Here is a 25,885-nt window from a genome sequence, read left to right as displayed (position 1 = left end):
GTTCATATCTTTGTACGTGCGCCTAGTGACAAATCTTTTGCTGTCAAAGTACACTGTATGTAATATATTGTACATACACACTTCTATGGCTTTGAAGTAATATAGTGCATGTGTTTCTAGACAGAGAGATTTGCTTTAAACTACAGAACAGTACTGTAGGCATACAATTCAGCAAGAGAAAATTACTTTCTTGTATAAAATTTTCCACATTAATCTTTGTAAGAATAATTCTGCCATTCAAAATTTGTTACACATTGATGTTCTTAAATCTTCATGTTACTACTATCAAGGCATTTTTCACAAACTCTCTTATGTATTTTTCTACCCAGAATGTTTCATTTTAATTCATGCTAATGAATATTCAAGAAATAGCAGTGTTTGTTTAATATCAGAGTTTAAGAAAGAGTTTCACTCCTCAAGTTAATTAAATACAGCTGTAAACTGATAGAAAAATTAACAAGGTCGTACAGCTTTCTAATTCCTTAAATCTGGTGCTTTCATCTACCTATCTGCACCATCAGCTCTTCATCTCCTTTTAGAATCTCACTGGGAAACAAATTTCCCCTTTACCTCTACTGCCTGGCTATTTTTTCTTATTTATTAGTTCAACTCTAAATGATACTGGAGTGGAGGAACAGTCATATCTGACATCCCACATATCTTGTCCACTCAGTGTCATTTGAGAGGTGCATTAAAATTTTTATGTGAAAACTACCTGTAATTTGCAAACTAAATCTGCCAAAAAACGAAGTATTTTGTCAAAGGGATTTGGCACTGGTGCAAATTTCACCAAAAGTCAAGGAAGTGAAATATCAGCCAGTCATTCCGCATCGTGCTCTAGAAGATACTTCATTTCAAGATGTCACTGCAATGCCTTGGGATATTGCTAGGGTGCATTTTATAAAATCTCTTCCCTATAGACCAGCTTTGTCTGCTACTTACATATTATCCTGTAGCAGAAAACATCCAGCTGGTGTATTTGGGCCATGTGGGAGAACTTAATATAGTTTCTGATATGTATACAGCTTGGTATGCTTAACACAGATCTCAGGGAGTGCTAATTTTTGATGATTAACTTCGAGAGTTTGGGTGGAAGAGGGGAGGAAAAAGCATTTTTCAGTTTAACTACAGCACCTCAATGCAGCTGGTATGGTTTATATCCACTGTGTACCTGTTTTATTTCCCATGAGAGAATTCCTACAGAAGGACTAAGCTTCATTACGAAGCTGTGACAAGGTCATATCTTATCCTTCATCTGATTTGAGAATTCAGTCTGTTTGTAGGTAAATAGATTATGATGCCCTGGAATCTTTCAAAAAATTAAAAGTCAGAGTCTGAGATAGTTTTAAAGTATGAAGGAAACAACTGACTTCTTTTAGCAATAAAACTGAGGATGTATTGAAATTTGGCGTCCGGCTTTTGAAGAGAAAGACAATAATGCCTATGAAAGATCTTTTTTTCTGAAAGTACTTTGCTATTTGTGAAAGATATTTAATATCTTTCACAATATCTTTCATTATCTTAATATAGTGAAAAAGAATGAGTAGATAACAGACTGTAGAATTCTGAAGATATCCTGTATCAACGGAGATAATTTGCAAATGTTTAGTATATATGAACACTACGAAGAAGATCTATGAAGAAATGCTTTTCAAAGTACATCTTAGATCTATAAGGTGAAACATTTAATGGATTCTTTGTGTGTTGCTATAGCAGGACTCACTTATAATCCAATATGTCAAATGTTTCTAATCGCGGAGTCTTCAGAATGATTCAAAATCTACCAGAAATAAGACATTTCAACTACCAAGCCTCAACATACAGTATTAGTTCAGGATCATACTACTCCACCTCTGGTTATAGCACATAAATATTTATACAATTGAAAAATTTCTGTCTTCATTGCAACAGAAACCCATAGCATCCCGAACTGATTACGTTCACTGCACTTTTGGGTGAAAAGCTGCAGAAAAGAGTGAATCTATATCAGCCAACTACATAAATACACACGAGTGCATTTTTAAAATGTTCTCAAGATTTTCACTTTCAGAGACTGATAGAAAGGCAAACAATATTTTGTTAAAGTTATGGGTCTGCATATTTTGTAGTAATTCATTGAAAAAACGAAGGTCATGTGGAAAAAGGTGCTTTAAAGCAGTCAAATTACTGAGCCTCTTTATTATATTTTTAAATTAATGTATGGCTTCCATGTTTACAGTTTATTAATATCCTTGTATAACTTTCCTTCTCTACTTCTCAATTACATGGTACTATTTTTCTCAGAAGATGTGAATCTATTTTTCACAGAGAGATTATGGGCTTCATCTCTCTATGGTTCTCTGTGTGCAACTTGTTGCCCAAGACTACAGATATAACTATCATGCATACCTTGCACAGTCTAACCTTTTTCCCTTGTTCTGCTTGTTCTAGATATGCATGGAAGAATGCTCCTGTGTCTTCAGGGTTCACCATCCCTAATTTATGTTACCTATAAAATCACTGGAAACAGCCTCATTTTGTGGAGCGCTCACTGTCTTTTGTTAGATGGCTCCCAGATTTCTGTAAGCTGATAGACCTTTCATGAAACCTTGGGGGCAACATGACCAGAAGTGATTTTCATTTATGAGCTGTAGAATTCCTACTGGTTATAACTAAAAGACAGCACGCTGCCCTAAAGTCCCCAGTGTCTTCTTGATAGTTTTGCAAATATCATCCTGGAATCTTATGGATATTCATGCTTATAAACTTTAAAATCTTGCAGTTTCTTAAAGTTAAGAAACTGATGCAGTCTGTTGAGACTTCAGTATTGTTTATATCTGATGAAGACATTCAATTTCTTATATTGTAAGAACAAAACCTCTTATATTTTCAAATACAAATGTCAGGTAAAAAGGGATATGGATGGGGCTGCAAAATCTGTTCCTTTTTACTGACTCATGTGTGTAACAGTACCTAAGGCAAATGGATACTGTTTTCTGAATTTATAATGTCTCCTTAAGACCTTAAGAAAATATGTGAACTTTTCATGCTTATATTGTTTTTGAACTTCAGCTCCATTTTTAAAATCTCCATGAGAGGGATGTCTTTGTGGTAGATTCCTCTCATTTATCACATTTCTTATAGTTCTGCATCATCATCTGTATTTTGACACAACTCCTGATAAAACAAATGCTGTTATTTTCCTCTTCTGCGGTTGCTGGGAAGTCTGAAAGATGACACTTGCTGTACACACACCTGACGTACACAGACTGTGCTATTTTATATACAGAGCTTGAGGTGAAGGAGAATGAATTTGTTAAAGCCCATGTGACTATTTTCCGACTTTGAGATAGACACTGTCAATCTTTTTTTTTTTTTTTTCTTTTTTTTTTCAATATACAAATCTTATTCACCTTTGGCCATTATACTTACACAGTGGTATAATTGTAATCTACGCTTCGTCAGCAATATTTAAATATAAACAACATGGATCAACGTTGTATAAAATCACATTTTGTAATTTGATACTGCAAATAGGCAGAGTATTTTGCAGGACTAGATTATTCACCTCTCTGCTCTAGAATCTGGTCATGCAAATCTGTTACATAGCTACTCCTCTGCTCAAATAAGTGACCTGCTTACTGTGGGAGCTGGATTGTATGTCTCTCATTCTACCTATTACATAGCTTTGATAGAGGAAAACACATCTGTTTTGACTTACTAATAAAAGGTGCATTCAAGAGCTGTGCATGCAGGCCAGTCAGTGATTTAGGGAGAAAAATAATACCTATACAAGAGTATTGGAAAATGCCAGCAGTGCATTTATCTCCCCACACCTAGGAGCGCAGAGAAGTTAATAGTTAAAAAAAAAAGTACTCTGTAGACTTTATAAAAGAACAGAAAATAGTACTTTTACTGTAGAAACAGACTAAAGTGTAAACAGACTGAAGTGCAAGTGTAAACTTTACTAGGTGTAGGTGTAACTTTACTAAGGTGTAAAGTGTATACATTAGTCTATTTTAATTCACCTGATTGTTATTTTAATATTGATAAACAAAAAGTGGTTAGTGCAAGTCATAGTGTAGTTTACTATGGTGATGGATCGAAACTTGAAAGAGCTCCACTAGTGCATGAAAATAAATTTATCTTGGTTTGGCTACCAAATATTCTAAGCAATCATCTGTTTCCTCTCTCTAGCTATACTATTTAAATTGTTTGAATTTTTTTCAAGTTTAGCATCATTAAAGCTGCATAATCTCAATAGAGAAGGGCTGCCAAGGAAGGAAATTCTGATATCCACAGAGCTTAAAATCATTACATCTGTTTTTCATGTCTTGGCTTATATTGCTGTTCTTTGTGATCTTCTCACTTATCCGTTAGCTCCATTGTGACTTTCAGATGGGGACAGAGAAACAGCAAGAAGGAGAGAAACAGCAAGAAGGTCAGCTTATTACTGCTTAAGAAACAGACACCATGATTTTCTTTCCTGTATCTCTAGGAGTAAAGCCACTGATTAACATTAAATTTTACGCTTGTGCAAGGTCCTGTAGCCAGTTGGAAATGATGACATGTGTTTTCTGCTTTGGGAGAGGCAGGCTTCGGATTATGCTCTCATAAGACGTTGTATCTTTTGTTGTAATGCATGTGATTGTCCAGTTTGATGTGAAACCATATAATTTTGACAAAATACCAGAAATCTGATAAAAACGCATTGCAGTTTCTATCTCTTGTAGCCTCTAAATAAGGCTGATGGACTCTGTCATTTAAGCACAGATTATTGCAAAATAATACCACAAAATTAAATCAAATTTTGATGTTCACCTTCATCATATTGTTTCAGTGTCATTCCAATATAAACCTTTTTGTATCAAAATATGTTTGAGTAACTGATCTGTTGTGTTCATAACTGTTGCTACTATGAGACAAGTGTCTCCACTGCCTGCTTGCTCTACTTGGTTCTGACATGAAACAAGACAGTCATTAACAAGTCAGAAGTACAACAACAAAAACTCAATGCAAAACAAAATGTCTACTTATAAAGCACTGTACGTGGGATCAAGTGAAAAGTTTAAAAGTATTTTTTTAAATATTAAAAATATGAAACATATTATTCTTTAGGATCTGAGTTTGGGTGATGCTGTAAGTGAGACCTACTTTCTCATAGTACTTGATCTCGTAGTCCAGAATGGCTCCATGGGGAAAGTCCGGCTCTTGCCAGGAGAGGGCAATGCTGTTTTGGGAAGCCCAGTCCTTCCTTACCATACCTATCAAGGAGGGTGCTGAAAGGGAAAAGGATAACTACGGGTTAAAGACAAAGTACAATCTTTATCCTTTCAACCTACTGTCTTAGGATACCAACCCGAGGTAACTTTGAGTGACCTCCAGGCAGAAAAGCATGACAGATGGCAATTCTCAGGGAAACCATATAACCTGGAATTAATGTTTCAAGTACACACCAGTAACTCCTTTATTAAAGTGCAGACCAGCTTCTGAGAAATGGCTATATACAAAAAATTCTCACCCAGAAAGAAGTGCCTGAGTCAGTCTCCACCATTGTCTGTGCATGACCAGGATGTGCCGCTCGCTCTGAGAACATCATGTCCAGAGCACTGCTGTGTTTCTGAGATTAAATTCTTAATTCAGGATACCCTATGTTAAGTGTTATAGTTATGCTAGAGTAGAACAAACATTTGGTTTACTCCTTGGGGTAGAATAATGTGACACAACCTAAAACAGGCATAACATACTCCGTTCCTGCTACCTGGGCTGGCAGAAGCAAAACAATTCCAGTCCATCAGGGCAGTAGCTGTGTGCATTCAACAGCTGCCTGTTAGGGGAGGCAAGGGCAGTGGCAGGGTTAGGGCAAGCCACGAAAGCATTGGTGCCCCAACCTACCTGCAGTAATTGACACCACAGGGCTGCAGCTGTGCACTGAGCAGGAACTGCTTCCAGCAGCTTTCAGAAAGGGCCCAACATGGGTGGATGAACCCAAGAGCAAAGGTATCTCACTGTGGGTCTAACTGATTTTGGGAGTTGGATTTGCCGCCCTTTGGGAAAAGAAGAAGGACGTAGAAGGACATTCTGTGTAACAATGTCAAATGAGGCAAAAATTCAAACACAAGAAACTCTATTTGCTTATTTGATTAAACTGGTCAAGTAAGGCAAAAGAAGGCTAATACTTTCTAGATACTAAAGCTGCTTTACAAGTATTGACATGAATCTTTCCCAAATGGAACAACAAAAGTCACATCTTTCAACAGTCTTGAAGACAACAGAGAAAGCTGAACGACTAAGTTACTGAACAGCACATCAGAGTCCCACCAGCTTCCTGAGACTGTATCATATATATACATAAAAATTCTTCCAGTGATTTACCTTTCCCTATTTGTCGCTGCAATAACATATACCACCATATTACACACCTTCCCTCATTCCTCTCTATTGTGAATCATACTTAACCTCTTCTAAGCTCCTAAGGAGCTGCCTCTTGAAATAACATACTTTTATTACTTCAGTTTTTATCTTTTGAATAAAGGAGTCTCCTTAGTAAAGTGAAATAGGAATCTGCTTCTAGTCACAAAATTCCTCACCTTTGTTTACTTCCCTGTAAACATTTCAGAAAGTTTAAGAAATGAAATCAATAAATACAAGCTAGAAACAAACACTAAAGAAAACAGAACAGCTTGTTTTCCTTTGAAAGAAGGGAAGCTCTGCACACAGACACACGTATAGCAATCTCCGTTTCTCTGTGTCAGCAAGACAGAAAATAAACCCCTGCCCACTTACAGTCCTCCCTGTGGATAACTATTCTGTGGCACAACAGACCAGTCTCTATGATGGGATAAAAAGCTAACAGGCCAACAGAAAATAACCAAAAGAAGAAAAAACTACCAAAAGTGATATGGATAAAACAGAGCTTACACAGGAAACCTTACACCATTTTAACCATAGGTCTGATGCAAGGGAAAGAGAGAAAAAAAAGAATCCTCTCTTGCTGAATAAAGAATTAGTCTACTTTTCAGGAAGACCTCAAACAGCATCATATAACTAAACAGAGCAAAATAGACAAATAAATGAATAAAACACATTCAGAAGTTCTGGGCCAAAACGTTACTCCTGGGTACGTATAACTACTCCCTCAGTTAAAATGAAATTTTTATTCTTGAAAATTGAGGATGAAACTGAGTTCTGGTAATATTACTCTGGGGTAAAATCCAGTACTCCAAGTAGGGAACAAAGACAGGGCTGTTGAAAGGAAAACACGAGGCAGCAAAAATGGATTTGTATTTGTCAAACACTAATCAAGAGCCTATGAAGACAATTGCTCATATATACTTGTTTATTATTTGCAGTTTTGAGTCATTTACTGGCATCAAGGCAGAGGCTAAGGGAGCTCTGTAGGTTTTTCTGATCCACCTCGTCTGTTCGTGCCTCAGAGACTTCAGCTGGGCCACCCTCACTAGCACACCATGGCTTCACCTCTCTGCAGTGTGCATTCATCGGTCCAATAGCCAAATCCTTGCAAAATGATTGAGTATGCCTGCAGAAAACACTTGATCCTTCTAGGCTCTTTGAAATATAGATTACTGATATTATACTTCTTCAAATTATGACGTAACATGTGGTGCATTTTTCTTTGGGCTCTCATTCCCAAATTTCTACAACAATTTAAGTACATATTCTGTCTGAGTTCACTGCAGTAACTCTTCCATTTGAGCAAGTAGCCAACATCTTCTCCCTGGGAAAGAGCTCAGGAGTAAAATAATGGAAGATATTTACTTCAGTCTCTTGTAAAACAGCTGTGGTTGACCTGCGCTTGAAAGGTCCCATGCTCACATCACACCAGCACCACAGTGCCAGCACTGCATCCTATAAATCAAAATGTGAAGGTGTGTGTGTGTAAGGCTCTGGATACTGTGTATTTGTGACTTTTTTTTATAAAAAACAGCAACAGCAGCAACAAAAAAACCTACACACCACACACAATACAATAAAACAAAACCAAAAGCCATTAACCATTTCTTATCCATTCAGAAGGATGCTACTAATTGTCATACAGAATTTACCTGTATGATGAAATAATTACTTAAGATGAAATAATTACTTAAAAAAGGAAATGGATTTCAGTCAGAACTTTATTGTACAAAGAGATAAGCACCTAAGAATAAGTAATAAAAAGTTGCAGCTAGTCAAGTTTCTATTTTTTCAGTTACTATCATTTTAAAAACAATATTTTCACTGGAAAAATGTCAGCTCCTTATAAGATTAGCTCAGTAGAACAGAAATGATTTAGACCCCAACAATGTTACCCATTCATTGTCAGAGCTCTCTTAAACTGGAAATTTGTAAGATGGGTAAATCCTATTTGCTCGTATATTAAGACTGCTAAAATGTTCCTACGATGAATCAATGGGAAGTTCTTTTAATTAGTTTCTTCAAATCCAGTAACTGCAGGAGAGCTCTAATTTGGTTATCCACTGAAAACATTTGAGGGAAAAAAAAAAAAAAAAAAGCTCGAATCCCAGCATGACTTTTAATCATTTTAATGGCAGCATTTTCTTGACACTGGTACTAGGCTGAAGGATGGTTTCTGGCTCTTGATCTCAGTGTTGATCTCAGTTTTGTACTAAGAATTCTTTGCACCATCTGCTCTCTGTGTTTTCCTCTACGCTCTTATAAAATTTTTGAATTGCAATGAGTCATCTACAGTGCTGTCAGCTCCTATTAATTTAGTCTGATAGCTTTCCTTGTCTTTTCCAATTTGAATTGAATAATGAATGTTCATTCCTCAATTCAGAGTGAGAATATTTTATTCTAAATGTCTTTGGTTTCTTTTTTTTACTGAATCTCTTTGTTTACTCATACATTGTATAGAAAGCAGAAAATTGTAAATGATGGTTGAAATCCAGTGCCATTTGTATAGAAACTTTCTCTTCTTCCTAGATTGACTTCCATTATCTGTAGTCCCTGATTTCAAAAGAGGTGATATACAGGACTTCTGAAGCTTTTCCCCCTTAGCCTATTTTGTAATTTTCCAATTTCTTGTTTCATTTTGTTAAAAATGGGCAAAGCATTTCCAACATTTTTCACAAGTTTTCCAGACGAAACAACTTTAGTTTGTTGCCTGCTGAGTATGCAGAATCTTCAAACCCAGCAGCAGCTGATGACAAACGCTCACCCGATGTCTGTTTCGTCCAATCTACGCCTCTACTATTACATTTCAAACCTTATTTTCTTTGAAGAGAAACCACGTCAGCTCACTGTCGTTTTAGTGGATGCCAGAACAGGCCCTTCTAGAAATCTGTGAAGTCTCTTGTTAAAGAAAACTATCAACCAACAAACAAGATAAGCTACATGATTGTTGCCCCCTTTCCTTCTCTCCCATTTGTTTTGGCCAAAGTCTATGAAGTGCCAGCAGTCATCTGGACACCATCCTCATTTCTAAGGACCTCCACGTATAAAATACTGCCAGTGGGAATGATGTGGTTTAACTTAGACACACATTTCTATACCATCACCATTACCAGTAATAATCTGAAGTGCAATAATTATATGCTATTTTTCTCAAGAGCTCTGCCAGCTTCAAGACATAAGAAGGACCATACTCACCCAAATATAAGGCTTTATCAATGTTTTTGGAGTAAGGCTTTTCCAACAAAGGAGGGAATCCAGCCTGGTCCCTTCCTCTTCTTTCTCTCCTACCTTGGCCACTTCCCAAATGTAACTGAGGGAAAACACTAAGGCCCACTCAGGAGATTGCTTCTAATTGAATTCATTAATCGAGCACTTTTTGTTTCCTATGATATAGTTAGAAGAGGAAACATACTTCAACGCCTTGCAAGAAGCCTGCTTTCCTCTTGTTCTTTCATTAAGACAAGGACTGTTGTGAGTGGAAGAAATATCAGTGCTACAAGGAGCAATCCAAGTTCACTTTGGTTTCATGTCTATGTTGGTCAGAATACAAAAGAAGATGGGTTTACTGAAAGACACATTTTCAAGCTTATGTCACATGTAAATTGTATGAATTAATTTACATAGGAAACTTTTTTTGAAACAACAAGAGCTATGGTTATCTAATTATCCAATAACATTCTACAGAAATTTTAGGAAATTAATGAAACAGAGTATGGAATAAGTACATTAACTTTTCAGTGGTTTCTCCTCTTGCTTAACCGTAATAGTAGAAAGTTCTTTTGTGAACTACTGATACTAGATTTTAAAGCGAAGTGTGTTCTAGATTTGTGTTTCTCATTATAAATACAGCTATACTTTTTAAAGGTGTCATTTTTTAATCAAATCATACGTGTACAGCATTTATAACTGTTAATTACAGAGATGTACCAGGGTACAGTATTTTTTATACAGTGTTCTCCCAGCCTAGATTCTGTAATTGTATTAGAATTTCTATACTATTTGATACTGAGTATGATTTTATATTATACACAGCAATAAATGAAGTCTGAGTTTTTATTCACGACCCACAATTAGAAGCATTTTTCCAGACTTGGAAAAACTGTCATTTCAGGGCACCATAGTAAAGAAATATTGATTTTACTTCTAATTCTTGAAAGTCTGTAAAGTAGGCAATAAGCAATAACAAGATGTTTTCTTAGAGGTGACATTTTACTCCAGTAACAGAACTGAAAGAAATGAAATAACATTTCCTGATCAATGATAATGTCTTCAGTATTATTGGCATTTGGGCTGTTTACGAAGGAAGGATTTACCAGAGAAGCTAAGAGGTCAAAACTCTTCAGCCTTCATTAGTAATGTCACGCATGAAAAGTATTCTCGGTCAACAGACAAGGATGCAGTTGTGCTGCCCATCATCTCCACCAGACTCTGTTCCTGCAATATGTTTATTAGCTCCCCAGCAAAGATACTTTTCTTTCTTTGTTTCTTCTGTGTTTGCTTGTTAATCTTTCTGTCTTTGTAGGACATGGGAAGAAACACTATTTTATGAGTGAAGACTGTGACAGGCATTCAGGAGATTTTACATTTGTATTCCTTTCTGGCCATGCTCTGGAGATTTTCTTTAATATTTGTGACTGAGCTATCATAACTTACAATGTAAATGTTATTACCTCCCATTATTTCCGGTATGTAAGCAATTCCATGATAGAAATGTGTATATGAGGGGCTATATATAAACTTAAAAATGTATAAAATAAGCATAAGTTCACACAGGAAAGATCCTGGAAATATGAACATAAATTAAACTTGCAGTAAAAAATGAAACTTCTAACAAAGATTTGTCTGTCCTTAGCTGAAACATCTTTGGGTTTATGCTCAATTCAGTAGGAATTATTTTTCTTATCATGTAAGGCTGCTTCCAATTAATATAGGAACTAGATAAGATACTTGATTCTTCACATAACAGAATCTCTTATCTTCCTAATCATTTCAGGGCTAATTTACAGTCATAATGCTCGAAAGGTATATTATTACTGGTGCTAACCTTGGAGTTCAAAGTTGAATATGCACTTCTCCTGACAATGCATTAGAGCTAGAAAATTAACAACTTTGGGTGTAAAATAATGTTTTTACTTTATACTCTTTCACTAGTTCCCTAAAGGCTTGCGCTCGAAAGACAGCATACTAGTACACTTCCTTTGAAGCACTCCATTTATTGAAAAATATGCCTCCAGCAAGCTATAATTACAATCTTCCCCTCCATTTTAAATTCTTTCCCCTTGCAGATATTCTTTGCTTCCTCAGAAATGGTGGATAGAAATCAAGTGAACTTAATCCCATTAGTAAAAAACAGATTCTGCTACAGTGTTCTGGGCTAAAGGTCATGATAGATGCAACCTCAAAATCTCCTTCAGGCTAAATGAAGATCCAACACCATTTTTATCTACTACATTCTGTAATGCAATTCTTTCTTCCTTGCTGCTTAATTTCTTACCCATCTTTTGTCGGACTTATAGATGAAGACAATGATTATTCACCCATGTAATTTTGCAATGCTACAGATTTTCTTTCACTTGTAGAATGTGCTGCCATTATTTCACAAGCCTGAGACAGAAGCATTGCTAGATCTTTACTTTTAACAGGATTTATTCAGTCCCCGTTTCTTCAAAATGGATTATATTAAAAGATACTCAAAATAAATCCTATAAAATACAGTCTTATCACCTGCCGGCTGCGTGGGTGTTTTGTTCTCGCCCTCAAAGTTGAAAGTATTGTGAGATATGCTGCATGATAACCAATACAGCGAACAATGTGAACTACTTGAATAATGTTTTTGTAAATTACAATAGTTACAATAATCACACAAATCTTTTCCATAAATGTATGCTTTAAGGAGCTGCTTTATACACGCTCTGTTATTTCTGAAGTAAGTGGAATAAATTCATTTCAGAACGGCTTGTTGAAGATGTTCAGGAATTACAGACAAAGCAAACAAGTTTGTAAAACTGAAAAGGGCCACGCATCACATCCATGGAAAGCACCATTTCGGCTGTTTTAGCAAAGACTTCACGTGGAAAGCAATGTGGGGAAAAAACACTGGGAATTGTAGGAGCAGCCCTGACGTGTGGGTAGTGCTGATATGGTGGGGTGGAGCCAGGAGGTGACAGCAGCCAAATCCCCTGTGTGTATATAGCCTGTCACTGGGGAGCTGGGACAACCAGGAGCAGGGCACTTCAGAAGGGTGCAGCGTGGCAGTTTGCTAAGATAAGACAGATAAGTTCATTAGGCGATTATCAGCCACTGAGTTCAGGGTCATCACACTGCAGTGTAGGATTGTCATCCTCCAAGGACTGAGACTTAATCATGGTATCCACCCGAAGGAGAGCTAGGGGGTCTGCCTCTGTCAGGAAGGATACTGCAATCCTGACTGAATTTGGAGGCAATCATGAAGATGTCCAGGCCTCCGGCTGTGTAGAGTTCATGAGGCTCTCACTGGCTTCCTGGGGCAGCAGTCAGAACAGCTGTGTGAGCAGGTAGGTGACCTGCTCTGCCTTGTGGCCAGGCTACAGGATGAAATACATAGATGAGAGTGCGTCACTGGGGACAAAAAGAAAGGGCAGGGAAACAACAATTCACCCATGCACTAACAGGTTATTTCAAAGAAAAAAATACAAACCCAAGGCAGCCTGTATGTGGAAAAAAAATCGCAAAGCTGGAACCAAGAACACAAAGAAAAAGAGCAGATGGAGGCAAGTTTGTGCCCAAAGCCACAAACAAAATCCATCCTTGCCTGCTCCACCCCCCCAGGTGCCTCTGTACAACAGGTATGAGGCCCTGGATGTGGAAGACTTGTCTGAGCGTTGTAACAACCCACTCAGTCTAGATATGATACCAAGGCTACTTCATTAAGGAAGAGGAGATGGGTACTGGTTGTAGGTGATTCCTCCCTACAGGGAACTGAATGTCAATACACCAAGAAGACCCTCTTCTTACAGAAGTCCAGTGTTTCCCTGGTGCATGGATGAGAGATGTCACTGTGAAACTACCTAACTTGGCATGGCCAACAGACCGCAACCCCTTACTGCTTTTCCATACAGGGAGAGATGAAGAAGCTACATGATAGCTACAAGGCTATCAAAATGAATTTCAGGTCCTTGGGATGATGGCAAAAGGATGGCTAAACTGAATGTGCAAACCATCTTTCCTTCTCTGCCTCCTGAATTGGGTAAGGATACAGAAACAAGCCAAAGGATCATATCTTTACCCGGCTTTGTGGCTGGTTACATCACCAGAACTTTGGTTTTTTTGATAGCCAATTAGCTAGGTACTAAGGTCTGTGGTACTAGGTTTGTTCTCAAAGGGGGAGAAGGGTCCTTGGGGAAAAGCTAGTGGGACTTGTTGGGAGGGCTTTAAACTAGGTGTGAAAGGGAATGGGGGGGACAGTGAGCCTTCCCATTATGAGGTGTGGGGAAGGCATAACTACATTAGAGACACAGGGTGCTGGTGTGGATCTTGAAGGATCCACTGCCTTGAGAAGTGCTGGCAAGATTGCAGCACATACAAAACTCTATGACGATGAGGCAGTGACTGCTGGAGCAACAGGAGAAGGCAATGGGAAAATTCAAAGATAATACCTAGAAGGAACAGAGGAGTTATCCTTTAATGACAAGGCCAGCTGCCCAGCTGAAGTGCCTCTTCACTAAATGCATGCAGCTTGGGAAACAAACAGTAGGAGGTGGAAGCTACTGTGCTGCTTGAAAACTGTAATATAGTTGTAGTCACTGAAACCTGGTTTCCCATGACTGGAGTGTGGCTATCAACAGCTACAAACTGTTCAGAAAGGACAGGCAAGGAAGAAGAGCTGGTGGCACTGCAATCTACATCAGGAAAAGAATAGAATGTGAAGAGCTGTCCCTAAAGAACAGTCATGAACAAGTTGAAAGCCTATGGGTGACAGTTAGAGACCAAAGCAGCAAAGGGAGCTTTGTGACTGGTGTCTACTACAGGCCACCAGATTAATCAGAGCTTTCTATCTCCAGCTAAGGAGGCACTGCGATTGCAAGTGCTTGTCCTGCTGCAGGACTTCAACCACCTGGACAATGCTGGAAAAGTAGCACAGCGAGTGGTAGACAATCTAGGAGGCATTGAGGATAACATCCTTAGTCAAGTAATTGATGGCCCCAACAGGATATTGATGGCAATACTGGATATGTGACTCACCAATGTAAATGAATTGTTTGGTGACATCAGGACTGGAGGCTGCTTGGGCTGTAGTGACCATGCTATGGCTGAATTCACACTCCAGAGGAACAGCTGAAGAGTAAAATTAGGAAGCTAAACTTTAGGAAAGCTAACTTTCAGCTCTTCAGGGAGTTAGTCAACAAAACACCCTGGGAAACTGTTCTCATGGGCAAGGGTGAGGAGCAGACCTAGCAGATCTTTAAGGAGTCTTTCTTCAGGGTGCAAGAGCTCTTCATCCCCAGGTGTAGCAAGTCAGGAAAGAAAGGCAAGAGACTGGTGTGGCTGAACTGGGACCTGCTGGTCAAATTGAAGAGCAAGAAGAAAATGCATGAGCAGTGGATACAGGGACATGTACAGTGGGAAGATGCATAAGGAAGCTGCTAGGTAATATAGGGTTGGGGTTAGGAAAGCCAAGGCCAAGCTTGAATTGAACTTGTCTAGGGATGCCAAAAAGAACAAGAAAGGCTTCTATGAGAGCCTCATCCAGAAAAGGGAAGTCCAGGAGAGTGTACCCCCCGGTGATTGCTCAGTTCCTCCGGACTCAGATGTTGCCATTAAATTTGTATACTGCTTCAAATTGGTGTGCGTGCTTCTGGGGAATCATGTCCGACATGTAGGATTCCTCCCAGAAACAACACCAGGATGACTTGAACCATTTCCTTTCTAGAAAACCTGTCCTAGAAGAGAAGGAGATGGGAGAAATTGGTTTATCAGCAGAATCAGATTGCATCTATAATTATGTTAATCAGCATGAAAAAAGTTGTGTTGCAGCTAATGTGTTATGTGAGTTATAAATAGCATGCCAGCACTAGTTGCCCTGTGATGTGGCGACAACCTGTGGTGACACATTTGTCTGAAGAACCTTGTTTTCAGCGTCCTAAAATAACCTGGGAATTGGTATAAATGTATTGGAAATATAACTTGAGGTTAAGAAGGTGTCACTTATTGCAGCAAGGTGTCATTATGGCCACAGAACTTTAAGTAAGTCTCCTTCAGCAGCAACCCCTTCGGGGTCAACTGGAACCAAATTGCCATGCAGAACTTCCTGCTGCTAAATTGATCACAGAAGTTTGAAAATGAAATAAGCAAGTTAAAAAGCACTAGGAAATCTGCCATCTTTTCACTCCATTAATTGCTAGTCATCCTGGGATGTAGCAGATCAGTCTAAAATATACATTCGAGAAAATCTTTCCAGTTCTTGTTTGTATCAAAATATGAGTCTATATGAGATTGTAGGTCATTTTCTGTCTAACAGTACTTTATAGGTCAGAAAGACATTTTTCTTTTAGCAAGAAAATCATGAATATTTTATTTGAACATCTTATCTGAACCTTCTGTAAAAGCTGTTTGTTGGTATGTGCAGAGAATGACATAGCTGCTGTACTTTAATGTTCTCATGTAATATATGCATGCAGACATCTGATACTGACTTAGAATGTACATCTTCAATCAATTTTTGCACAAATGTTGATTTCAATGAAACATTTAAATATCACTGTTGTAAAATAAATATGTCCTCAGAAATGAATTTTCCCACTGAATATACAAAGTTACATTACATATATGTGTTAAAAAGATTCCAAAGGTATGCTGTTAATTGTTCTTTAAAAAAAAATCATTATGCAATAATAAGGGCTATTTTTTACTCTGCCTTTAAGTGCAGTTTTATTTGAAGAGTCATGTATCTCTTCAATGTTTAGCATGTAAACCTATGCACAGAAAAGCACATCCTTTTAAGCCCTGGCATACAGACTCAGAAGACTGTCAATGAGAAGCACATCCAGAAGGCTGGAATTGTTACTGGTTTGTACTTGATGTACATCAGTGCATCACTGAAAAACTCTGCTGCTGTCCAGTGGTCAGTTTACAGTCAAGTAGGGTGGAATTCATTTTACTTGATGTAAATCATTTAAAAGCTGTGCTTTTACTCTAGCAAGTTGTCACGTTTCCCTCTGTAGCTAGAGAGATGCAGGCAACTCAGTTTGAGGGCATTTCTCATACCTCTCATTCTCAGACACCGTCTGAGGAGAGCGCAGACTGCACACTAGAACTGCCTTTGTAAAGGCTGAACTTCAAGGTGGCTGCCAGTAGAGCAAAGCTATCCCCCCAGTTTCAGCAATGGTGTCTGATATACGCATCGCTACTAGCATCACTGAAACTTCGGACAAAATCAGCCATGGCTTTTACTTGAAGCTGATCTCTGGAGTGATGCGAGAGTTATTTTAGATATGTCAACATCCTAAACAGAATGCTTTTTCAGTTGGGTAGATCTATAGATCCATTGCGAGCTTAAGAATTTTCACTAGAACGCCAACAAAACAGAGGAGCCTAGAAATGAGATCAGACAATGGGCAGTAAAAAATCTTTCAAAGAAAGGTTTGTGGAATCCTGGAAAACTGTAGAATAGTTTTTCAAAAGAGAAGTTTCTTCACCTATTATCTACTAGTTATCTTCTGTTTTTAATACTTGCTGCATATATCCATGCTCATACTCTGACAGACAATCTACTGATAGAGATCTCAGTGATAAAGAAACCCAGATACATGTACTTCCAGATCAGTGCATCACTAATTTTCACGAGCCTTTCATTTTCAAAAAATTAATTATCTGATGACTGCCCTCTTGACAAGAAACTATGAATCATCAGGGTTCTTCCATTATGCTCTTTTGGTATTTCTATTATTTTTTGTCCCCCCTGTGCTAATCAGCTTTGGTGTTCTTCAAAGTTCTTTGTGCTGAACTGTGTCCTTAAGGATTTCTTTCCAAATCTACTGTTCATATCCTATCTTTTTGCCAAAACAGCTCTACAGAGGTGTTTTCTACAGAAAGGGAAAGTAGGAAGATCCATGGAGGGAAGCTGACCTCTACAGTCCTTCCCTTTTCAATTTCTTCCCTAAGAACAATGACACACAGACAGTTTGCACTGGTCATTTTCTAGAGGGTACCATAAAAACCTATGTCCTCCCAAAAGTTAGGAAGTTGACAGACATTCAGACAGGAAATAGAGAATTATTATCTAACATGCCACTGAACACTGACAGAAGCTAGAAAAGCACATGAGGGGAAGTACCATTTTATTTTCTTTCCACCAGTGTACCTTCCTGCCTACTGTCAGAGACAAAATAATGGGCCAGACTAACTGATTAGAGAAACTTCTGTTTAGCTCAGAAAGGAAAGTTTGTTACATAATGCTATCCTATAAATTGTTTCCTGCATCGCAGTCTTGACAGAGGGAAAACATCCCACTTTGCAGCTTAGGCAGTAGTTGTAAGAACTAATGGCTCATATCCACACGGTACATTAGTGATGTGCAGCTATGTGCTTCAGGGCCAACTTTTAAGTGCTTGATCCTCAGAATAGAGGGCATGAAGGTAAGATATACTAAAGTGTCCGAGTTCCTTAATGCTCCTTAAAACGGAGGACGTTCAGAACATGCATAGAAACAGAACTTGAGAATTTAGAAAGCTTTCAGTTTGACAACTAATTTAGGTACAAACAGGAGTTAAGTACTGTTAGGATTAGACAATGATATTGCACAAAATTGTTGCGTTGGAATAACTGAACAACAATATCGTTCAGCCTCTTTTACTCTTCCCTAAAGAAAATCTTCCTATTTCAAATCTTCCCCAAGTATTCTAAAAAATTCTCCTCAACCAATGTAACATTTAGTTTTGTAATTTATTAGGGAGCCTCTCCTCATTCGCCTTACCCTCCAGATCCTTCACTGTTGTTGTAGACCTCCTCTGGACACTCTCTAGTAGTTTTTTGGCCTTCTTACATTGTGGCAACCAAATCCACACCCAGTGCAGGAGGTGAGATCACACAGCACAGAGCAGAATGGGACAAGCCCTCCCAGTGACAGTGCTGGGCCTGATGCACCCCCAGGTATGGTTGGCCCTTTGGACTGCCAGAACGTGCTGCTGACTCACATTCAGTTTATAGTAGGACTCCCAGCATTACACTGCTTTATTTGTATCACCATTTGTCCTGCTTTATTTGTATCACCATTTGTCCTCACATAGAGGGTATTAAACCCTGCCAACACCAACTTCTAGCTCTGAACAGCCAAGCCCCTCCCTCACACATATTGTCACCACTCCAGCCTCCTCTTTCCTGCCTTTTCAATAGTTCTTTAAGTTTACTGTTTAAAAAATAGTGGTTAGTAAAATGTATTCTTAAAAAAAGTTTAAAAATAACAAATGTATCATACAGGGTATTATTCTGCTAGCACAGAAACCTTTTGTGACAATATACCCATGGAAATGAATTAATAACAAATGGAACGTTTATTTATTGCAGCTGTTTACCGCAAGAGATACTTGTTATCACTTTCAGGAACTTACATCAATGGTATTAATTTTCCAAGACATCATGCTAACTCTGCCTTTAACCAGAATTTTCTATGCTTCACTAATGATCACGATCAGAGTCTATTAGTGGTGCTGATTTAGCATCTCACACCATAGGTGGTCATATAGATTGTGACTGGGTTTGTAACTGCTCATGTAATGCAAGCTGATCTTCCCCTGAAATGCCTTTCCACTTCGGCTGAATGCATGAAGAGGAACAGCTAAAGAGTAAAATTAAGAAAGTCTGTTGGCTGGCTAAACCATTCACTCTGGCTAAGAAGAGAGGAGTTGGGTGCCCTTAGAATGAACTCCTCTACTCACAACAACTTTGAGTTTGCTGGTGTTTCATTATCAGTCCTTGCTACTCAGTTCCCATCATACTTACACCAAGGATTCAAATCACTTAAAATAACTGAAGTAACTTTAAGTTATTTTTGGCATAAAAAAGGAGTCCTAAAGTTAGGCACACTTTAAGGAGGTATAAACATTGCAGAGAAATAAGGCCTCCAGATGGAGATGAAGAGCACTCAACATAGATATCTAAAATTAATGAGCACCCCAAACCTTCTTTGACGCCCCACTGAACAATTGAGGCTTGCAAACATACCTCCATCAGCTCTATGATATTTTGTCTTTTATTGCAGCTTGTCTAGAGGCAGACAATTTTTCTTTCCTCCAACAACAACCAAAAAATCCTGCACCATTAACTTCTCAAGTATTCAAGCAAATAAATAATCTGCAAAAGTCTACTGGAGAAAGTTAATAGCTAATTTCCTTGTGAAGATTATAAAATGGTCCATCTTAGAAGTATTATGACCTCACTCTGTGTTATCAATGACCCTGTATCTCTTCTCTGTGTCTGAACTTGGAGGACAGAGCTGAAACACAAGGTTCCTCTTGGTTTTTCCTGCAGAGATCAGAATAAATGAGGCAGATGTTACTCTTCTCCTATCTAGGATCTGCTAATTGCTGTGTGCTTTCTCAAACATACTCTAATGTACCTATTCAACTGGAAGCATCTTATATGCTGCACGGTCAGCAAAGGTATAAGAAAGACATGCAAGAGAGACAGAGAGCTGTGACAGAGGGACCAGAGGAGGGCCACAAAGGTGATCAGATGGCTGCAGCACCTCCCCTATGAAGACAGGCTGAGGGAGATGGGCTTGTTCAGCCTGGAGAAGAAAAGGCTGCAGGGTGACCTCGTTGCAGCTTTTCAGTGCCTAAACGGAGCCTGAAAACAGGAGGGGAATCAACTCTTTACAAGGGTAGATAACAGCAGGACAAGGGGAAATGGTTTTAAGGGAGGGAAGGGAAGGAAGATTTAGGTTGGATATCAGGGGGAAGTTCTTTACAGAGAGAGTGGTGAGGTGCTGGAACAGGCTGCCCAGAGAGGTTGTGGATGCCCTGTGTCCCGTCCCTGGAGGTGTTCAAGACCAGGTTGGATGGGACCCTAAGCAGCCCGGTATTAATTGTGGAGGTTGGTGACCCTGCCCTGCGGCAGAGAGGTTGGAGCTTGATGATCCCTGAGGTCCCTTCCAACCTGGGCCATTCTGTGATTATATGGTCCTAATTCCTTGAGCTCAGTGAGCACAAAAGGACATTGGAAGGAATTTATCCATGATGTGTGTAACTGTATGTTTAAAAGGTACTATCTCTCTCTGCATTCATGCATGCATTTTATCTTTAAGCTGTGTCTTCTTCAAAAGCATATCCACACTCAAAGAATTGTACGGACATAAAAGCTAATGAATTTTGCTCATAAAAATATGCAAATATGGAATGACTTCTAAAATACTGAATTATCTGTCCTCAATCAGTATAAACTTTTCATCTTTAATCCACCTTCACAAAACTACCTTACTGCTTTATTTTTTTTAAGATAAAAATCACAGCAGTCCTACTATGGTCAGTTTGACATCTCCATGTAATATCTTTAAAAAAGATGCATTAAACATTTCATAATGTGATCTTCTGTATCAAATCTTGCCATCAGCTATTCAAGAATGTTCTGTTATATACATACCAATTTCAAAGATGCTGTTTGCTTTCTTTTAAAATGAGAGGAAAAATGAGCATAGTACTACAGATTCCAAGATAACAATAGCCACCATTACCCAACATTTTTCTAAGCAGACAATCCTGAATCCAAAACTAATACAGAATAACTAATATGACACATTTATTGGCTACCTCAAGTAATTTCAAGTAGATAATCTTATGGCAAGGAAGACAACAATTCAAAGCTTACACAGCTTGAAGAAATAATTTAATTTTTATATCTTCGAGAATGATTTGTATGTAGTATACAGAATAATCACTTGTAAGTATAATTGTTATGATAAATACATAATTGGAACATTCAGCTTTCATAATTCTAGTTCAAGTGCTGCAGATGCACTGTTCTCAGTGTCTGAAACATTCATATTCCACATAATCAATTCAAATGCTTGAAGAGGTCTTGTATATATGCTGTCAGCAAGCTCTCAACACTTGTTCTGTCATGCTGGGCACAGTGGGACTGTTTCTGGCTCCCTGATCTCCTAGCTGACTTCCAGACCTACAGGAGAGCAGGGTGCACCCCCAGGGCTCCAGTCTCTCAGATTCACACAATCCTGCCTCTGCTGATGGGCAGTATAGCAAACATGCAGGACTTTAGCTGTAGTTAACCTCAGTGCTATAACTGCCCAGCCCTCGGGGTGACCCAGCATTGGGGATCTCCCTGCTTGGAGTACCTTTGACCCTAGTTCTAATCATCACTCTTTGCCTTGGATCTAATGTTCTATTCTCCCTGCAGGTACACAAGCACTGCCATTGAGTTGCTTGGTGCTTGGGTTAGTGTTCCCAGATATCTGGGATCTACCAGGCTTGAGTAAATAATGTTTTCTGTAAGGGGAAGGCATGCTTCATAAACTACTGGAGTTCTCTGAAAGAGTCAATAATCATGTAGTTTAGAAAGATATACATCTTAATCATAGCATCATAAAGTCATTAAGGTTGGAAAAGACCTCTAAGATCATCTAGTCCAACTGTCCACCTATTATCAATACTGCCCACTAGACTATGTCCTGAAGTACTACATCTATCATTTCTCCCTGGGCAGCCTAATCCGATGCCTCACCACTCTTTCTGAGAAGAAATTCTTTCTAATATCCAACCTTGACTTCCCCTGGCTCAACTTGAGGATATTCCCTTTTATCCTCTGTTACGCAGAGGAACTGGTCAACCCCTCATCACAACCTCATTTCAGGCAGTTGTAGAGAGTAATTAGGTCTCCCCTGAACCTCCTCTTCTCCAGACTGAAAAATGCCAGCTCTCCCAGCTGCTCCTCACAAGACTTGTGTTCCAGACCTCTCACCAGCTTTGTGGTCCTTCTCCGGACACACTCAAGGACTCTCATGGTCCAGAGTCTCTGAAAAGAAGATAGGTCTTTGTATGGATAGATAATGATAGAAAACACTGGGTAAGAATAAATGGTCTTTTTGTTTACAGTGGGAAAGGTCTGCCAGCTGCCTAGAGCAATACGGCTGGCTGACACTGTGAAGTTCAAGATGTTCATAAATAATGAAAAAATCTGCTAAACTAACCGGAGTATTGAGATAGAAAGAATGTGAAGAACTATAAAAGGACTTCATGAGAACGACGTATTGGACAGTAAAATGGCGTATGAAATTTGAAACACTAATGCACAAGGCAAAAGAAACCCTAATTTCATAAGAAAAAATAAGCTCTGAACTGAACATTCCCATCCAGAAGCAAGATTTTTAAGTTGCAAGATATAGATCTATGAAAATGCCAGCTCTGTCCTCATCTGTGGTAAAAAAAGATTAAATGGAATGCTAGGGATTACAAAGAAAAGAAAAGAGAACAAAACAGAACTTTACACTGCCACAGTGGAGGTTAGTATTTCAAATGTATGTTGAATACTGTGTGTAGTCTTTGTCACCTCATCTCAACAATGATATAAAGGACCAGGTTAGGGTTCAGAAAATAGCTACAATAGGTATTACATCAAAGATGTGGAAGGAATTACACACAAGTGACTCCAGAAAAAAAAACAGGGCTTTCAAATCTGAAAAGGAGGAAACAACAGAAGGTTAAATCATGAATGATGTGAAGAACGTAAGGAGTGATTGTTCACTGCTTCTTTCAGCACATGAAACTGAAAGGAAGTGATTTCCAATCAAATGTGAAAATAAGCTGTAGAATTCCTAAACAATAACTGTTATGGATTCCCTTTTAACATGTGTTTAATAATAAAGTATTAAATTGCTACTGGGCAAGAAAGTCCCAAAGGTACAACTTTTCAGAGATTTGGTGCATAGTCAGGGGATGGCTCTTGTAAACCTTTTCTTTCCTTTACACATCTCTAATCTCCAGTTTTTGGCTATTCTCAGAGACAGAATATGAGGCCAGATGGATCAATAGTGTGATTGAGGACAGATGCTCTTGTGTATAACCAACAGGAATGGAAAATGAATGAATCTGAATTATCGGGTTGCTGCATAGCTTGTTTTTCTAATTGATAGCTTGATGAAGAATCTTATTCTGTTTTCGTTTTTTCAAGGGATGTGTGTCCAGAGTGATGGTGGTGACAGGTCTGTCATTTTTTTCACTGAATCTACTGCATATGCATGGAGAAACTGCTTGCATATTTCATACTGTAGAGTATGTAGAGTAGAGTAGTCTGTAGTAAAGTGCAAAGCACAATCTGTGGCAACGCTAGTGTGTCTCAGTCACACTAGATTCATTTAGTGTGGACTATGCTTGCATAAGGAGTGAGCCAGTTTATTGTAAACCGTGCATGGAGCCTCCAGAGTGAGATATGGAATATAATTACATATATAATTACACAAATCCGAAGTACATGCTGAAATTGATATACCACTGGATTGATTTTTATTATTATCTTTAATAAATCTTACAGAGGCTGAGATATTACTTTGTTTAAAGCACAGGCTGTACATGACTTACTTGGATAAGGAATGCAGCATTGTTGTAGGTATCATCACTGTCAAACAGGAAGCATTTTATTGAATAAAGATGCGACCGAGTTTAAAAACTCATGTGAAAAGATTTATTACTTAATAAAGTTTGCACAGCACATTTAGTCTGGATGGGAATCATAAACCCTAGAATGTTCACTGCTTATGTCCTGCACTACATAAAATAAGGACAATTTATTCCCCTTCCACAGGTCAAAACATAATAAGCATATTTTTACTACTAGTCAAACAGAAAATACATAGAGAATGAAGCATCCCTATCTGTGTTCTGGCAGCGAAGTGTTGGAAGCATCTTGCAACTGAATAAGAGATACGAACTTAAGTTCTGTCCTCCTTCTGCATGGAAGGCCACCTACAGTCACTTTTGCTGCAGGTAGGTAAGCATCTGCAGGATGAGACAGAGGTGGCATGCCAGGCTGTCAGCCAAAATGCTCACTGGTGAGTTGCAGGCAGTGACAGCCGTTTGTGGGCTGTACTCACACTCATCCAATGGATCACCTACATAGGAACTGACTTTTTGCCTCAACTGTCTAGAAAGCAAGGTTCTACGTTGATTGCTTTCAGTCTGCCTGGCATGTTTACATAACAGTGCATAAGGACAGCTTCTTGGTCATTTCACAATGCACTACATTTTCTGTTTTTGCATCCACACATGAATTTATTGCCAACCGTTTTTAGGATGGAGGGATGGTTCTTACGATGCAGACAAACTAACTAAAGTACTTTCGGCACTTTCAATAAAAGATTACACTACTGTCCTGCAATGGAAAAGGAAGAAAGACATATTATTATTATTATTTTTTAATTTAAATTGAGTTCTCTTTTCCTATGTCAAAAATAACAATATGAATACAGAGATATACCAGACAGCTTCAGTCAGGTTTTACCAATTTACTGGGAACTTGTTAGACAGAGACCATGCAAGGTCTGAAGGTGAAGTCCACTGTGCACTTGTCTGTACGCATAATTTAGCAGGTATGAAGCAAGAATGATGATACCAGAAAATAAGAACATGAGGTGAAAAACAGGTTTTGACAATATTAAAATTATACAGCTCTTTAGAGAGAACATTTCTGTTCTTCTTTAATGATACGATTCCTCTTCTGTATATACCCAGAATACATCTCAATTACTTTCTTTCTCATAAAATCCCTCAAGAAAATAGTGTTTTCCCATCCACTGAAAATCTCAGTAGTAAATAAAGTTTGTTTTCTGTTATTTCAATTGCAATTATCCATTGCAATTTTTGGTTAAAAACATTACACAGAACAGTCATATAACAGCCCATAACCTTAAACATTTATTTTGGGAATGCCTTTAGTCTTTCATACGAATGTTAATTCCTGTGGCTTATGATTCTGTTCTGTTCTAAATGTCAGATTTTCTAGTCCCTACACACACCAATAATTTCTTCTTCCATTTTCAAAGGAAGCAGCTAATCCTGGAAAGTATGCAATTATGATGTGAGATACTGACTCATGGAGACAAAATAAGATGGAGATATGAAAAAAATTGCAACACTGAGGATAGCTAAAATTTAATTTTTCAACTTCTGATTCTCAAATGGAAGACAAAGGCTTTCCAAGAGAAACTGATATTGTATAGAAATAAATTAACAGTAATTATAGTTTTAATGGAAAATCTTTAACCATCTTGGCTGATTCACAGAAGTAAATATATAGCTGCATCTTCTGTTTTGCTCTTGTAAGATATACTTCTTAAAGGCAGAGATTTCAGTGTTAGTGAACATGTATGTTCACCCAAAGCACACGAGGTTTTTTTTTTTTTTTCAGTATGAGTAAGGTGCAAGCAGAATACAATTTCTAAAGAATTGGAAGGAAGGGAGGAAGGGAGGAAGGGAGGAAGGGAGGGAGGAAGGAAGGCAGGAAGGGAGGGAAG

General features: G+C 38.4%; 1 protein-coding gene across 1 annotated transcript in view; it reads right to left on the bottom strand.

Moving 5' to 3' along the window:
• EPHA6 (EPH receptor A6) overlaps positions 1 to 25,885 on the bottom strand; it is a 420,557-nt gene that overhangs the window by 207,272 nt on the left and 187,400 nt on the right. The window contains exon 4 of the mRNA XM_042810796.1: positions 5,134 to 5,258. Coding sequence (XP_042666730.1) covers positions 5,134 to 5,258 — 125 coding nt within the window. The remainder of the gene's footprint in view (positions 1 to 5,133; positions 5,259 to 25,885) is intronic.

The sequence above is a fragment of the Centrocercus urophasianus genome, unplaced genomic scaffold (genome assembly GCF_019232065.1).
Source record: "Centrocercus urophasianus isolate 14NV4802_14NV808 unplaced genomic scaffold, USGS_Curo_1.0 seq_12, whole genome shotgun sequence".
NCBI lineage: Eukaryota > Metazoa > Chordata > Aves > Galliformes > Phasianidae > Centrocercus > Centrocercus urophasianus.
Note: the sequence above shows the minus strand (reverse complement) of the source record. Positions and strands in the feature narration are given on the sequence as shown.